The sequence below is a fragment of the Macrobrachium rosenbergii genome, chromosome 56 (assembly GCF_040412425.1).
Source record: "Macrobrachium rosenbergii isolate ZJJX-2024 chromosome 56, ASM4041242v1, whole genome shotgun sequence".
Taxonomy (NCBI): domain Eukaryota; kingdom Metazoa; phylum Arthropoda; class Malacostraca; order Decapoda; family Palaemonidae; genus Macrobrachium; species Macrobrachium rosenbergii.
In genome coordinates this window covers 52,158,658-52,176,294 of record NC_089796.1, presented here as the reverse complement: position 1 = coordinate 52,176,294, position 17,637 = coordinate 52,158,658, and the positions used below count along the sequence as shown (strand labels likewise).

At 41.1% G+C, this 17,637-nt stretch overlaps 2 protein-coding genes across 20 annotated transcripts in view; both read left to right on the top strand.

The window, feature by feature from the left end:
• Positions 1 to 17,637, top strand: part of LOC136836319 (regulator of G-protein signaling 9) — a 1,320,722-nt gene that overhangs the window by 178,025 nt on the left and 1,125,060 nt on the right. The gene's annotated exons all lie outside the window — the stretch shown is intronic.
• Positions 4,687 to 16,463, top strand: LOC136836204 (uncharacterized). Its single transcript, XM_067100207.1, has 3 exons — positions 4,687 to 4,723; positions 6,378 to 8,474; positions 16,261 to 16,463. Exons 1-3 carry the CDS (start codon positions 4,687 to 4,689, stop codon positions 16,461 to 16,463), a joined length of 2,337 nt encoding a protein of 778 aa, XP_066956308.1.

Below are 17,637 nucleotides of genomic sequence, written 5' to 3'. Positions count from 1 at the left end.
CTCGGAATGCCCGTTTTTGGTTGGAAGACGTTTTCGTTCTTGGTCTGAATAATCAACATTTCATGCGTATAACATATGACTAGAGTGAATTATAGCTAGAAGTGTTCGTGAACTGTCGGTGATAAGATAAAGTCAGAATAGCACGATAAAGCGTCGACTAAAGGTGTTTTCGAGTGAAATATTATAAAATTAAGCATCATGGAAGCATCTAGCAATAACAGTGGCAGACGATGGAGAAATTTAGCCTGCCTAGGTGATTTCCAATATGATGAATTGGCAAGCATTACCTGGGGTTCTTATTATTGAGATCAATAACAACTCCAGCCAAAAAAGATCCAAAAACATACACAGACATAGTGAATTGATATGATCCTTCAATAACAAGTCAGCAAAAACATCATGAAAATAATTGAAGGAATACCAAGGAAAGTCCAAGTGATCAAGAAACTTATAAAGAAAATCTACATCAATCAACACATCCCAACATAGAAAGTGAACAAGGTGAATTTGGTTAATATACTGATTGATGCCATAGGAAAACAAGTGCCTAAAGCATACAATTTATGTAATGTGCGGTATAGCATTGTAAATCCACAAAACCTGATAAAGAAATGCAGTACATGCCATGTACCAACTCATCCTACATGTGCGGAAGTACAGCAAAATAAAAAAAAGGACACAAAAGTATTTTGTTCAACATGTCTAATACGGATAGACAATGTTATTAAGTCAAGACTTAATGTAAAAGTCGAGGATGATGAAACTGAGGATGAGGAACAAGAGGAAAACGAAATAGAAGAAAATAAGACTGAAGAGATTCCAATAATGAAAACAAAGAACAGATAAGAGTATGGATGCAGAGAAACTCATGACTCTACTTAGAAACACAACAGCATACATACAAAAAAAAACTATGAAATGACAACACAAAAAAAAATCCCAAAGAGGTTCTACCTGATATACATATTGAAGGGAAAGAGCAAGAAAAAAAATAGTCTGCACTCTTTTGAAAAGAGGAAACTGCAGATTTGGTGAAAGATGTCACTACAAACATCCCAAGATATGTCACAACTATGAGATTTATGGCAAATGTGCATATCTAGACGGCTATGAGGTTGAATGCAGCGATCTACATCCAAAAGTATGTCGAAATCTGAAAGAAGGGAAAGGTTGCAAATTCAACAAAAAATGCAGATACATGCATCCTGTTGCCATGAAGAACAAAAATCAAAAGCAAATACATATAAAAAATCAAAGTAAAAATGAAACAAAAAAAGGAAGGAATAAAGAGTATGTGACAAAGGAAAAAAGCAAGACGGCACCACGTTATGAAATGTCAGCCCCACGATATGAGGCATCAGCACCGAGGTACAGTGCAACAAAGCAATGTATCTACGATGCAAATGGATGGTGCAGATATGGAGATAGGTGCAGATACAAACACAAAATGAATAATTATGAAGATGGAAGATCAGCTATTTTGGAAAAGTTGGATTTTTTAATGTCCGAAGTTATGGAAATGAAGTAAAGAACAACATATCAGAGCAGGAAAGAGACATGGGAAAATCCTTATTATTACCCATATTAGCTAATGGGGATAAAATGCAAACCATCATATTGATGAAAGCACAGGGTGTACTTTTGAGTAACTAAAAAAAAAAATAGAGTTCTTAGAAGAGCAACCCAAACTGAAAAATAGATGTAATGAATATAAGTGAAACCTGGTACTCACAAGAGACAGGTAATGATGGTCAGATAAAGGGTTTCCAAACTTATAGATCAGATAGAAAACATAGAAATCTAGGGGAACCGTGATATATGGGAGAGACGTAAACCAAGGAAAAATCTGAGAAATATAGTAACACAGAATGTGAAGTAATAGCAGTAAAATTTGAATCTGAAACAAAATTAGTAGACATTGTAATATACAGACCCCCGAATACTAAAGAGTTTGACATAGTAATTGACAAATTGGATGATATATGTAGAAATCACAAAGACTGGACTTTACTCCTATCCGGAGACTTTAACTTTCCTTTCGTAGAATGGAAAGAGTGAATAGGAGACTATGGTTTTATTTATACATATAAAAAGGAGAGTAATTGTAGCGCAGAAGATAAGAGGCAATTTGAAAAGCTATTAGATATGCTACTAGAACATAACATTCAGCAAAGAAATCACCTGCCAACAAGTTAGGATAATATTTTAGGCCTAGTATTTGTGAATGAGGTGAACTATGTTAAAGAAATAATAGTGTATAATACAAGTATTTCGGACCATAATGTCATAGAATGAACAGTCCATTCCAAAGCACATGGAAACAGAGATAAGCAAGAGAAGAAAAAATGGGAAGGATAGGGAAAATATAATTTCTATAGTAAGAATATAAAACTGTCAAAAATAAATGAAGAATTAAACAAAGACTGGGAAAACATATTCGTAATTGATAATATACAGGTAAATACCGATATATTGTATAAAATATTAGGGGAAATAGTGGATAAATATATACCGAAAAAGAAAAGGAAACGTCAGTCACGCATACCAAGAGACAGAAGGATCTTATTCCAGAAAATCAGAAAGTGGAAAAAAGGTCTTGCAAAAGAAAAGAATGAATGGAAAGTGATGGAGCTATAAAGTAAGATAGAAAATGCAGAACAAAAGATTATACAGTCAAAAGAAAAAGAAAATCAGGACCTAGAACAAAGGACCCTACAAAATATCAAGCAAAACCACAAAATATTTTACTCATATGCAAAAAGATGAATAAAATAAGAGTAGAAATAGGCCCTCTAAGAATTGAAGGGCGATTAACAAATGAAAAAAAGCAAATATGTAACATATTAGCAGAAAGATATGAGTGAATTTACACATAGAATTGATACTGAAGATAATGGTACAGAAATAATAGATGAAAATAGTGAATATTTATTGGACATAGATATTACTGAAGCCGATATTTTGCAGGCTATTAATGAGATTAAAAATGGATCAGCAGCAGGACCAGATGGTGTACCTGCCATTTTGTTAAAGAAAGTGGTTCATTCAATCGCAAAGCTGCTCACAATATTATTAAGACAAAGTATAGATACAGGCAAGATTTATGATGAACATAAATTAGCATATATTACCCCAACTTTCAAAGTTGGATCAAAACTAGAGGCAAGTAATTATAGGCCTGTGAGTCTGACATCTCATATTATGAAAGTTTACGAAAGGGTAATGAAAAAATATATAATGAAACATTTAATGAAAAATAAATAGAGTGTTTAATATAGGACAACATGGTTTTGTACCGGAAAAAGTACACAAACCCAACTGTTAGTCCACCATGAAAGTATATAAAAATATGATTAAAAAAAAAGATACAGATGTGGTTTACCTAGACTTTGCAAAAGCTTTTGACAAGGTAGACCATAATATATTAGCAAAAAAAAATGAGAAAACATAACATTGTTGATAAAGTAGGAAGATGGATAAAAGTATTTTTGCAAAACAGAAAACAGATAGTGATTGCAAATGACGAGAAATCGGATGAAGCTACGATAATATCCGGTGTGCCACAATGTACGGTGTTAGCTGCATTGCTGTTTGTGATTATGATTGCAGACATAGACTGTAATGTTAAGGACTCGGTAGTGAGAAGTTTCGCCAATGACACAAGAATAAGTAGAGATTACTTGTGATGAAGATAGGAACTCGCTACAAAGAGACCTAAACAATATATATAAATGGGCAGAGGAAAATAGGTTGGTATTTAACTGTGATAAATTTGAACCAATAAACTATGGTGATAAAGAAGGAATGCTATATGCATATAAAGGACCTAATAATGAGACAATCACAAAAAAGGAAGCAGTTAAAGACCTTGGTGTGATGTTGAATAGGAATATGTTATGCAATGATCAAATAGCAATACTATTGGCAAAATGCAAAGCAAAAATGGGAATGTTGTTCTGACACCTCAAAACAAAAAAGCCGAACACATGATTATGCTTTATAAAACGTACGTACCTAGTCCACTTGAATATTGCAATATAATATGGTACCCACACTGCCGAAAGGATATTGCACAAATAAAAAGTGTACAGTAAGTTCCAAAGTGTAGCCACAAATTTCAGAGGATTTCGTTCAAAATTCACTAACTGGCAACTACAACACGTAGCTGAAAAACTTACTTTTTTACATTGAAAGCTCCATCAAGGAAAATAAAGCTAACATATGATGCAGAAACATCAAACCTATGATATATATAACAATCATAAGAAAAAAATACAGTAATAGTAATTATTTCAAAGTACAGTAATTACTTCAAACTACAGAAACGGAACAATATGAAATTTTCGTTCAACACAGGATTACCAACATTACCGTTGTATATTTCGAGGAATGTGGGAACAAATATTTAATATCATAGTGTATTATCAATTATCTCAGCGAAGATGCATAAAACAATGCAAGTATCAATAGAATATAAGGGGAAAATCTCCGTAACATTAAACATAATCAATCATGAATGCACTTAGATTCAACAGAGAAGTTGGGTGTGGTTGGTAGTTCTGATTTTAGCTTTTAGGACCCGACCATTCGGACTCTACTTCAGCTTTGGCTTCTGTTTCGACCCACGACACAAACATAACATTATCTACCCAACCTATGAATCACCAGCCATGTCTTACTAGGGTCATGGGGGACTTTGACCCAGTACCCCCATCGCCAGCCAGTAATATTGAATAAACAGGTAAATCAGTTCCCTCCTTCATTATGTTTGCAATAACTGACAGAAAGTAACCACTATTGAAAGGGTAAACTTGATTGCAAACAGGTTTTCCGTTACAAATACAGAACTGTTACAAAATACAGAGGCTTCTCCAAATAATAAAGTGTTCCCAAATCATTCAAGTCTAAGATCTACCAAGGCTGACTGAAAACAACTGAAAGTTCATCTATCTGACTTCCTCACTTCCTTTGCCTTGGCTTAGGCCTAGACTTCCTCTCTTCCCCGGACTTGACTTTGGCGTAGACTTCCTCACTTTCCTGACTTGAAAGCCTAGACTTCCTTACTTCCCTGGCTTGGCTTAGGTCTGAGACTTCCTCACTTTCCTGCCTTGGCTTAGGCCTCCCTCCAGACTTCGTCATTTCCCTGACTTGGCTTAAGCCCAGACTTCCTCACTTCCCTGACGAATATAACTTCCTCACTTTCCTGACTTGACTTAGGTCTAGACTTCCTCACTTCCCCTGACTTAACTCAGGCCTAGACTTCCTCATTTACCCTGACCTGATAATGAAACCTAATTAATGGAAAATCATATTTACAACCATCTAGATATCCAAACAACTCAATTTATTAAATAACAAGCTGGAAAATACATTTCCTTGATTTTTGAAATAGGCCTAACCATGTAGCCATGCTAAACGCGCATATAACTTGGATTTCACACCAACTTGTGTCTTATTTATATTTCATTCAATCAGATACTAAACTTCTTTGTGGATCAAAAGAAATCATAATAACTTTCGATATGACGCATAGTAGTAGAAAGTTAATTTAAAATCACATTAGGCCAATGCTTATGCACTCGGTTCCTGCTGCCAGTCAATGGTGAACACTTGATATCACACATTGAGAGCCGCAGATGTTTCTACTGAAATTCTTTTTGGGAGATCTTTTTTTTTCTTTTAATAAACAATTATTGAACTAACATTGTCCATTCACTGGGGAAATACCTTCTCTACAGTTAATCACTGATACTTATTATCAGATAAAGAGGATGACAATAATTGGAATAAAATATACTAACTGGCAACCCCACCAGTTTCTAAAGAAGTACGATCAATTTTGAAATTTGTAGCTTCACTTTTGGAACTTACTGTACAAAGGTCCTTTACAGCTAGAATAGAAGAAGTTAAGGACCTTGACTACTGGGAAAGACTACAATTCTTAAATTTATATAGCCTTGAAAGGAGAAGAGAACGCTACATGATAATCCAGGCATGGAAACAGATGGAAGGAATTATCGAAAACATCATGGAGCTAAAAATATCAGAAAGAGCAAGCAGAGGTAGATTAATAGTGCCCAAAACTATACCAGGAAAACTAAGGAAAGCACACAGGACATTAATCCACCCCGCATGAGCATCGATAATGCAGCCTCTATTCAGTGCGCTACCAGCTCATCTGAGAAACATATCAGGAATGAGCGTAGATGTGTTTAAGAATAAGCACAACAAATATTTAAGATGCATCCCAGACTATCCAAGACTGGAAGATGCAAAATATACCGGAAGATGCGTTAGCAATTCTCTAGTAGACATCAGAGATGCCTCACACGAGGACCTGGGGGAACCTGAACAGGCTGTAAGGTCTGTAAGGTAAGGTCTCTCCTCTCCATCACCTCCTCTCCATCCCTCTTCATCCCCTCCTCTCCATCACCTCTTCGTCCTCTCCTATCCATCCCCTCTTCATCCTGTCTTCTCCGTCCCCTCTCCATTCCCTCCTCTCCATCACTTCGTCGTCCTATCCTCTCCATTACCTCTTTATCCCCTCTTCATCCCCTCCTCTCCATCCCCTCCCCATCCCCTCATCTCCATCACCTCCTCATCCCCTCTTCATCCCCTCCTCTCCATCCCCTCTTCGTCCCCTCCTCTCCATCCTCTCTTCATCCCCTCCTCTCCATCCCGTCTTTGTCCTCTCCTCTCCATCACCTCTTCATACCCTCTTCATCCCCTCCTCTCCATCCAGTCTCCATCCCCTCCTCTCCATCACCTCTCCATCCCCTCTTCATCCCCTCCTCTCCATCCCGTCTTCGTCCTCTCCTCTCCATCACCTCTTCATCCCCTCCTCTCCATCCCCTCTCCATCCCCTCCTCTCCATCACCTCTACGTCCTCTCCTCTCCATCCCCTCTTCATCCCCTCCTCTCCATCCCCTCTTCATCTCCTCCTCTCCATCCCCTCTTCGTCCTCCCCTCTCCATCACCTCTTCATCCACTCTTCATCCCCTCCTCTCCATCCCCTCTCCATCAGCTCCTCTCCATCCCCTCCTCTCCATCACCTCTTCGTCATCTCCTCTTCATCCCCTCTCCATCACCTCCTCTCCATCCCCTCTTCATCCCCTCCTCTCCATCACCTCTTCGTCCTCTCCTATCCATCCCCTCTTCATCCTGTCTTCTCCGTCCCCTCTCCATTCCCATCTCCATCACTTCGTCGTCCTATCCTCTCCATTACCTCTTTATCCCCTCTTCATCCCCTCCTCTCCATCCCTCCCCCATCCCCTCATCTCCATCACCTCCTCATCCCCTCTTCATCCCCTCCTCTCCATCCCCTCTTCGTCCCTCCTCCCATCCTCTCTTCATCCCTCCTCTCCATCCCGTCTTTGTCCTCCTCTCCATCACCTCTTCCCTACCCTCTTCATCCCCTCCTCTCCATCCAGTCTCCATCCCCTCCTCTCCATCCCTCTTCATCCCCTCTTCATCCCCTCCTCTCCATCCCTCTTCGTCCTCTCCTCTCCATCACCTCTTCTCCCTTCCTCTCCATCCTCTCTCCATCCCCCTCCTCTCCATCACCTCTCCTCCTCTCCATCCCCTCTTCATCCTTTCCATCCCCTCTTCATCTCCTCCTCTCCATCCCTCTTCGTCCTCCCCTCTCCATCACCTCTTCATCCACTCTTCATCCCTCCTCTCATCCCCTCTCCATCAGCTCCTCTCCATCCCTCCTCTCCATCACCTCTTCGTCATCTCCTCTTCATCCCCTCTTCATCACCTACTCTCCATCCCCTCTCCATCCATTCCTTTCCATCCTGTCTTCGTCCTCTCCTCTCCATCACTTCTTCATCCCCTCTTCATCCCCTCCTCTCCATCACCTTTCCATCACCTCTTCATCTCCTCCTCTCCATCACCTTTCCATCACCTCTTCATCTCCTCCTCTCCATCACCTTTCCATCCCCTCTTCATCCCCTCCTCTCCATCACCTTTCCATCACCTCTTCATCTCCTCCTCTCCATCACCTCTCCATCCTGTCTTCATCCCCTCCTCTCCATCCCCTCTTCATCCCCTCTTCGTTCTCTCCTATCCATCCCCTCTTCATCCCTCCTCTCCGTCCCCTCTCCATCCCCTCCTCTCCATCCTGTCTTCGTCCTCTCCTCTCCATCACCTCTTCATCCCCTCCTCTTCATTCCCTCTTCATCCCCTCCTCTCCATCCCCTCCTCTCAATCCCTTCTACTTCCTCTCCTCTCCATAACTTCATCCCCTCCTCTTCATCCCATCTTCGTCCTCTCCTCTCCAGCCCCTCTTCATCCCCTCCTCTTCATCCCGTCTTTGTCCTCTCCTCTCCATCACTTCTTCATCCCCTCTCCATCCCCTCTTCATCCCCTCCTCTCCATCACCTTTCCATCCACTCTTCATCTCCTCCTCTCCATCCTGTCTTCATTCCCGCATCTCCATCCCCTCTTCATCCCCTCGTCTCCATCACCTCTTCGTTCTTTCCTATCCATCTCCTCCTCTCCGTCCCCTCTACATCCCCTCCTCTCCATCCCTTCTTCTTTCTCTCCTCTCCATCACCTCTTCGTCCTCTCCTCTCCATCACATCTTCATCCCCTCCTCTCCGTCTCCTCTCCATCACCTCTTTGTCCTCTCCTCTCCATCACCTCTTCATCCCCTCTCCATCCCCTCCTCTCCATCCCTTCTTCTTTCTCTCCTCTCCATCACCTCTTCATCCCCTCTCCATCCCCTCCTCTCCATCCCTTCTTCCTTCTCTCCTCTCCATCAACTCTTCATCCCCTCCTCTTCATCCCGTCTTCGTCCTCTCCTCTCCATCACATCTTCATCCCCTCCTCTCCGTCTTCTCTCCATCACCTCTTCGTTCTCTCCTCTCCATCCCCTCTCCATCCCCTCCTCTCCATCACATCTTCATCCCCTCCTCTCCGTCCCCTCTCCATCCCCTCCTCTTCATCACCTCTCCATCCCCTCCTCTCCAACCCATCTTCGTCCTCTCCTCTCCATCACCTCCTCTCCATCCCGTCTTCGTCGTCTCCTCTCCATCACCTCTCCATCACCTCTTCATCCCCTCCTCTCCATCCCGTCTTCGTCCTCTCCTCTCCATCACTTATTCATCCCCTCCTCTCCATCCCATCTTCATCACCTCCTCGCCATCCCGTCTTCGTTATCTCCTCGCCATCATTTCTTCATCTTCTCTTCATCACCTCCTCTCCATCCCCTCTTCATCTCCTCCTCTCCATCCCCTCTTCAACCCCTCCTCTCCATCCCCTCTTCATCCCCTCCTCTCCATCACCTGTCCATCCCCTCCTCTCCATCCTGTCTCCGTTCTTTCCTGTCCATCACTTCTTCATCCCCTCCTCTCCATCCCTTCCTCTCCATTACCTCTTCATCCCCTCCTCTATATCACCTCTTCATCCCCTCCTCTCCATCCTGTCTCCGTTCTTTCCTGTCCATCACTTCTTCATCCCCTCCTCTCCATCCCCTCCTCTCCATCACCTCTTCATCCCCTCCTCTATATCACCTCTTCATCCCCTCCTCTCCATCACCTCTTCGTCCTCTCCTATCCATCCCCTCTTCATCCCCTCCTCTATATCACCTCTTCATCCCCTCCTCTCCATCACCTCTTCATCCCTCCTCTATATCACCTCTTCATCCCTCCTCTCCATCACCTCTTCATCCCCTCCTCTATATCACCTCTTCATCCCCTCCTCTCCATCCCCTCTTCATCCCCTCCTCTATATCACCTCTTCATCCCCTCCTCTCCATCACCTCTTCATCCCCTCCTCTATATCACCTCTTCATCCCCTCCTCTCCATCACCTCTTCGTCCTCTCCTCTCCACCCCCTCTTCATTCCCTCCTCTCCGTCCCGTCTTTGTCCTATCCTCTCCATCACCTATTCATCCCCTCCTCTTCATTCCCTCTTCATCCCCTCCTCTCCATCCGCTCTTAACGCCTCCTCTCCATCACCTCTTCATCCCCTCCTCTCCATCACCTCTTCGTCCACTCTCCACCTCATCCCCTCCTCTCCGTCACCTCTTCGTCCACTCCTCTATATCACCTCTTTATCCCTCCTCTCCATCACCTCTTCGTCCACTCTCTATATCACCTCTTTATCCCTCCTCTCCATCACCTCTTCGTCCACTCCTCTATATCACCTCTTTATCCCCTCCTCTCCATCACCTCTTCGTCCACTCCTCTATATCACCTCTTTATCCCCTCCTCTCCATCACCTCTTCGTCCACTCCTCTATATCACCTCTTTATCCCCTCCTCTCCATCACCTCTTCCCACTCTCTATATCACCTCTTTATCCCCTCCTCTCCATCACCTCTTCGTCCACTCCTCTATATCACCTCTTTATCCTCCTCTCCATCACCTCTTCATCACCACTTCACCTCTTTATCCCTCCTCTCCATCACCTCTTCGTCCACTCCTCTATATCACCTCTTTATCCCCTCCTCTCCGTCACCTCTTCGTCCTCTCCTCTCCACCCCCTCTTCATTCCCTCCTCTCCGTCCCGTCTTTGTCCTATCCTCTCCATCACCTATTCATCCCCTCCTCTTCATTCCCTCTTCATCCCCTCCTCTCCATCCGCTCTTTATCGCCTCCTCTCCATCACCTCTTCATCCTCTCCTCTCCATCCCCTATTCATCCCCTCTTCTCCATCCCCTCCTCTCCACCCGGTCTTTGTCCTCTCTTCTCCATCACTTCTTCATTCCCTCCTCTCCATCACCTCTTCGTCCTCTCCTCTCCTCTCCTCTCCATCACCTCTTCGTCCTCTCCTCTCCTCTCCTCTCCATCACCTCTTCGTCCTCTCCTCTCCTCTCCATCACCTCTTCATCCCCTTCTCTTCATGCCTTCTTCATCCCCTCCTCTCCATCACCTCTTCGTCCTCTCCTCTCCATCCCGTCTTCGTCCTCTCCTCTTCATCACCTCTTCATCCCCTCTTCACTCCCTGTTAACCATCTCTTCACCCCTCTCCATCCCCTCTTCATCCACCCTCCAATCTTCAAACATAATAAATTGCAACCCTCTAGTCTCAGTAATGTTTATTTTATTGAAGGTTAAATTTAGTCATAATCGTGTATCTGGCAGCGATACAGTACAGGCCACCAACGAGCCGTGGCTGAAATTTTCATGGGCCGCGGCTCACACCGCATTATACGCTGTACAGAAAATTTGGTTGCGCCGGAGAAACTTCGGCGCGTTTTTACTTGTTTTGATTTAGGAAACAGCTCCAATTTGATATGTTTGATGATTGGAGGATGGATGATCAACATACCAATTTCAGCCCTCTAGCCTCAATAGTTTTTATTTTATTTTAGGATAAAGTTATCCATGATCGTGTACCTGGCAACGCCATAGGACAGGCCACCAACGTGCCGTGGCTGAAAGTTTCATGGACCGCAGCTCACACATCATTATACGATGTACAGAAAACTCGATTGCGCCAAAGAAACTTCATAGTATTTTTTACTTGTTTTAATTTAGGAAACAGCTGTCTTAAGGCTGTAAGATTAAATAGTAAATATGTCGATTTTCAGAATATTTTACTTCGAGAAACGTCTTTGCTCCTTGAATGATTTGGATTTATATTTTTTTTCATGTCCTTGTGCATCAGTTTTATTATTACAGTCGTTCTTAAAGACGTTCTTATGACGATTTTTTTTCATGTCTGATTCCACGAACTTTTTTCTTCGCCTCGCTTCTTGCATTCTCATTCAAGTGACCGACAGGACTTGCTAGAAAACGTTGGAGACATTTTCAAAACTGTCTGGCAGATTAGATTTTGCATCAATGTTTGCCAAGTTGGCTCCTTTACCAGAAAAACTAACATTAAGGCCTGACAGGATACCCATCCCGTGTGAGGATAGGAAAAAGGTGCCGGGATTCGGGATACCGTGAGCTTTGCAGTCGCATCCCTTGTCATAGAGGCATGTAACCTGAGATTCATCCACACGTTCTCTATTTAACCTTCCTCTTCGAGAGAGAGAGAGAGAGAGAGAGAGAGAGAGAGAGAGAGAGAGAGAGAGAGAGAGAGAGAGAGAGAGATTCTGTCAACAGTAAACGTTTTGATTTCATGCGATGCTCCTCCTCCTTGGCTTTACTCTGAAAATGGAGCGAAAATTGTCTCGTCCGAAATAGATCTTAACTGTTGGGTTGAATGGATGTTGGCCAAAGGGAGTCGGTTCCTTCACTCAAAACTTTCCCTAAAAAGTTCGAGACTCTCCTGCCTGAAATATTACCCAACGAAGAAGGAACAAGAGAATTCATAGCAACATTTTCCTTTCGTCACATTTTTCGGTGCTTTATTTCTGTTTCTGAAAGTGATTTTTTATGCCTAGTGTCGTAATTACCAATCTTTGGTGCAAATATGAACGTTATTCTCAACTCATAAAACATAGGATGGCGAAAACAGATAAAAAATCAGAGATACGGAGACGAAAACTTGGACGGGTTTGTTGTCGAAGGAAGTAATGCTAACAGTGTTTTCACATTTCTGTCATCATGCTACAGGGAATTTCAGGAAACGGCGAAAGTTGTGGATGTATTTTGGAAACATTTTTTCCTTTCTTTTATAAGTCTACTTGCACAAGAAGGGGATTATTATTATTATTATTATTATTATTATTATTATTATTATTATTATTATTATTATTATTATTATTATTGTTCAGAACATGAACCCTATTCATGTGAAACAAGCTCACAGGAACCATTGACTTGAAATTCAAGCTTCCAAAGAATATGGTGTTTATTTGAAGGAAGTAACAGAAGATAATAGGAAATACAGAAAGAAGAGATCAGTTATTAGCAAAGAATAAATTGACAAATTAATAAAAAAAGATCAAAACGTAACTAAGTTATTAAAATACAAGAATTGTCTTACGCTAATAATGCGTCGCCTCTTCGCTTGAACTTTTGAAGTTCCAAGTGCACAACATCTTTAGGGAGTCTGTCCCACAGTCCAACGGTGTGAGGAATAAACAAACTCTGGAACTGAAAAGATTGACAGCGAAACACATTTACTGCATATTGGTGCTGCTGTTCAGCAAACATGGTTGCTCTCGGCAGGAAAAGAGGATCAGGGATCATTTGTGCATGTGAAAAATCTCTGTTGAAATACAACTTATGAAAAATTGACAAACAGGAGACCATCGGTCGATGGACCAAGTCATAACAGCTAATGTTGAAAACAAACCTACCACTACGAACTACTCTACATAAAAGAGATAAATCTCTGGCAAAGAAGACATCCACACCGGAGAACTGTATTCCGGTAAAGGAAGGACAATAACCTAAAACAAGTTGCACTGATTTTATAACTGTTATAAATATATGAAGCATTACAAACATTACCTAACTTTTGTGTGGCATTTGCGGACACTTTCATTAGATGATTCTCAAAAATAAGATGTGGGTCAGAAGTTACACCAAGAATAGTTGAAACTTCAAACTCATTCAGCACAGTCCCATCCATCTGAAGGGGAGGAGTGGTTGGACTACACCATTCACTAATCCGCTCCATGTCACGATAGAGACTTAGGGCAGCTTCATTTCTCATAGGTGGAGACCTTACTACACCCACAAGCGTTTCATCATCGCCATACTGAACAATCTTGTTTTCCAGGCCAATAACCATATCACTTATATAAACTGAAATTAACTGCGGAATTACTCTACAATCTAAACCCTTATCAAGGTTCTCTTGCAAATGGCTTATCAAACCTAAAAGAAAGTTATATTTTATATGTTGATATGAAAGTTTCTTTTTTGGTCACTCACAAAACAGATGATAAGTACAAACGTTTGGCTTCGTCACCATATATTTTCTATGTCAGATATACAGTGGATGGTAACTGTTGCCTTTAAATTTTACACAGTGTTACCGACTGGGGCATGCAGGCAGGCTCTTTACTTTTTCTAATTAGCCGGATGAACTAATGAAAAGACTTAACATCTGTGTCCATCGACAATATTTTAATCTTATTTGAACAGGGAGAAATTACTGGACTGAAGACATAACATCAGCGCGTAGGAAGATACATACTGTAGATATTGCTGTGGATATGATATTATTTTGCTTGTAGGGGTCGGGGTGTGTATTCCTTATTTCGTTCTTGAAAACTTCTGTATCACCAAACAGTTCCGGTTTTATGGGTGTGATGCAGAAAACTGTCGAATTACAAGCGTCGCGTTGCTGCCTCTTCGCCCGAGCTGCTCATGAGGCAGACCTGACAGTTCGTTGTGTAAGGACAGGATTGAGTGACATACTGACTGGGTGTTGACTGGTTTATTGGTGGTTCCTTACTGAATGAATGTACAGAATCTTCAAAGTTGTTATTGGCTGGTTCGAGTCGCAAAGTAGCATCTACACACAGGCAGGGCAAAACAGAGGTAATGTTTCGGACATCTGTGCTTGTCGGCAGACAAACAGATGGCGATTGTGAGAGACATACTAAACGTACAGTGGTAAAACATATATCAATGGAAAGGCCAGGAAATTCCACATATGGCCAATTGCATGAGATTCGAGACAGATTAATGAATACAATGCAGTAGCATAATATATGTGAAATGGCGAGACGTTTGGCGTCTTCACAAACAGAAACATACATACGAGTACAGTCTGATACAGAAGATTCGGTGGAACATTATGAGTACATGGTTAGAATGCTTGCATGGCAATGCAAGTAGAGGTGATTGTACATAAATGAGACAACAATGGTTAGGGAGAAACAGACGGAAATATTGTATGGTAGAAGTTGCCTTCTTTGAGAGAGAGAAAACGGGATGCTCTTGTTTTTCTTCTCTGTCCTCTCCGATGGACGACGAACACACACGTGTGCTCGAAAGAGACCGCCATCGGTGCGATGGGTCTCTTACAGTTGAACTCGTGTGATCTCGTCCAAATTTGTCCTCTCCACTGCATTAGGGATTTATTCTTTTCTTTCGCCTTTTCATTACGACTATCATTATTAAAGTCGAAGATTCATAACTGCAAATAGATGTTTATATTCAAGAATTTTTGACAAAAGCTTACGAACTTCATACAAAATGCAAGATGTGCTCAAGATTGCAATGGGTGTTTCTAAAAGAAACTTCTAATAACCCATTTCTTAACAAGGTCATGCATAAACAATTTATTTATAATTTCAGTTGCAAAATATTGTTAATGTAGATATATTATTATTCTTTAAACATATACCCGAAGACAACGGCTAAAAGGGAATCTTATATCTACTTATGATAAAGTCAGTGACAAAATTGCATGCCGGAATAATTCTCCAAAAGTCACTATTATCTTTCAGTCTATCAATAGGGAGATCTTTCAATGTTCGGATTCACGCATAAAATCAGTATTAAATATATCAGACGAACTATTACTAATAACAGAAATATCTCCTATTTGAGATGCACGTCTTAGTTACTGTACTCAGCTGACCTTTTGGTAAAAAGGTGGCGTGATGGCAGTCTTGCCGGGAATGCTGGGGGTTTCGAGACTCAAAGCTGCCCATTAATTAACTATGCTCCTTGGCTCTCAGGTAAATGAAAACTGGCTGTCTGTCGTGGGAAAGACTGTCCTGGCACAACTGAGATCTCCCACTTACAGTAGGTAATGTGTCAAGTTTATGCAAATTTAGAAGGCCCAGTATCACAATTCTGGCTGACCCCCGGGATTTCGGTGTAAGTTCTTTGAAAATGTTTGTTCTCTGACACATCATCACCATCACTTGCCTCAGGATTTGCTTGATACTGCTGAACTGTGCCCCACCCTGCCTCGAGAGACAACAGTACAAAGACAACATTGAAATTCAGTAGAACTAAGAGAATTAATTGAGGATAAGTGATGACCTCACTCTGCAAAAAAATGTGTGCGTTTGTGTGTGTGTGTGTGTGTGTGTGTGCATGTGATCTCATGGATATGACTCCCAGTTTCTGTTCGCACCTTGGGTCTGATTGTTTATTCCAATACCAGGTATTACGTGGTGGCCCGAGGTAGAGGGTTAATAATACAGTTGGCTAACCACTGGCTTTAATGGTATATATCTCATGCTACATCGTGTAGCTACAGAATTCGGCGGGCTTCTTCCCAGTCACAACAACCCACGATGCACCCAAGACAAGCAGCGCTTCAACATGCGAAATCTCCTACGCAAAGTTAATACACAACAGTTCCTTCCCCCAAGATAAGACTAAACAATAAACATCAAGAAAAACTCATTATGAACAAAAAATGAATCTTCACAAATTCAATCTATCAGGGGGTTTAACAACTCTGCTTGATCTTAAAACTGAACAGTGCATGGTACCTCATTGCCTGAAGATTCTACACAACCTTCTGTGGCTGCAGATAGATTATCGCTACAAGATTCATCTACACTACTGGACAGTCAGGACGCCAGATTCTCATATTTTGGAAAATGGGGCCCTGAAAGATAAACTTGTGTATCTTATATTTTTGTAATCTACAAAATTCTAGGAGCGTGGGAATGTAAGATACTATTAAAAATCTCGTTGCGAAATCTATGGAATGAAGCAGAGTTCAGATGTAACTCTTCGCATCAAAGGCGTTCAAGAGAGAAACGCCATTTCTGCAAAACTGTAACGTTATATCCTTATAATATAATTTCTGTAGCTTAAATACACAAAATACTCTTCTATTATGCCAACTAAATAAGGATAATTCTATAAAACTAACTTATAATCCAGTTTTATTACAAAAATACATACAAAAACAAGTTTTACTGAAAAAAAATTCACGTTTCTGATTAGTATGCCTGAATAGCCTCCAGGTACTGTACTGTACATTGTATCTTCTCTTCTATCACAGGATATAAAACTGATGATGCTTTTTGGAATGATAACGACAGCATTAGTTAGTATCATATGCCAACATAGGCTCTTGTAATACCTCAAACTCAGAATTTTACTTTCCATACAAAATAACGTAATATGAGGGAGAATTCTTTTGCGATTATTTTAATGAAAAACAACATAAACAAAATATGAAATATATACTACCTCAACTAAAAGGCACCCAATAAATGGAATTTCATACAGTATGACTACTGGCACTGGCACAAAACTTAACTTTGTTATCTCCAGTTTCATTTAAAAAATAAATACAAGAACCAGATTTACTACAAAAAAAAACTATTTTTGACTAGTATGTCTGAATAGCTTCCAGGTACATTGTATCACCTCTTTTATCACAGGATATAAAACTGCTAATGCTCTTTAGAATGATAACTACAGTATTCGTTAATATTTATGGTAACATAGGCTCTTGTCATACCTCAAACTCAGAATTTTACTTTTCATACAAAATAAAGTAAAATGACTCTCCCGTAGAGGGAGAATTCTTCTGTTATTATTATAATGGAAGACAACATAAACAAAATGTGAAATATATAATATTACCTCAACTGAAAGCCACTCAAAATTGGAATTTCATGCAGTGTGACTACTGACATTGACACTGAATTTAACTTTGTTATCTAGGTAAATTAAAATGACTTTACCACACTGTTGCATCTTGAGTCTTTCTTATATTAGATTTATTCATTGGTAAATAAAAAGGAAAAGTAATAGCATCATCTCAGATCAATGAATCTTCATCTTCAGATGAATCTTGGGCT

Coding starts and splice junctions, on each gene's coding strand:
- LOC136836204 (XM_067100207.1), top strand. CDS start 4,687: ATGGGGGACTTTGACCCAGTACCCCCATCGCCAGCCA. Junction 4,724..6,377: donor AGTACCCCCATCGCCAGCCA/GTAATATTGAAT, acceptor CTGTAAGGTAAG/GTCTCTCCTCTCCATCACCT. Junction 8,475..16,260: donor CTCGTCTCCATCACCTCTTC/GTTCTTTCCTAT, acceptor TCAATCTATCAG/GGGGTTTAACAACTCTGCTT.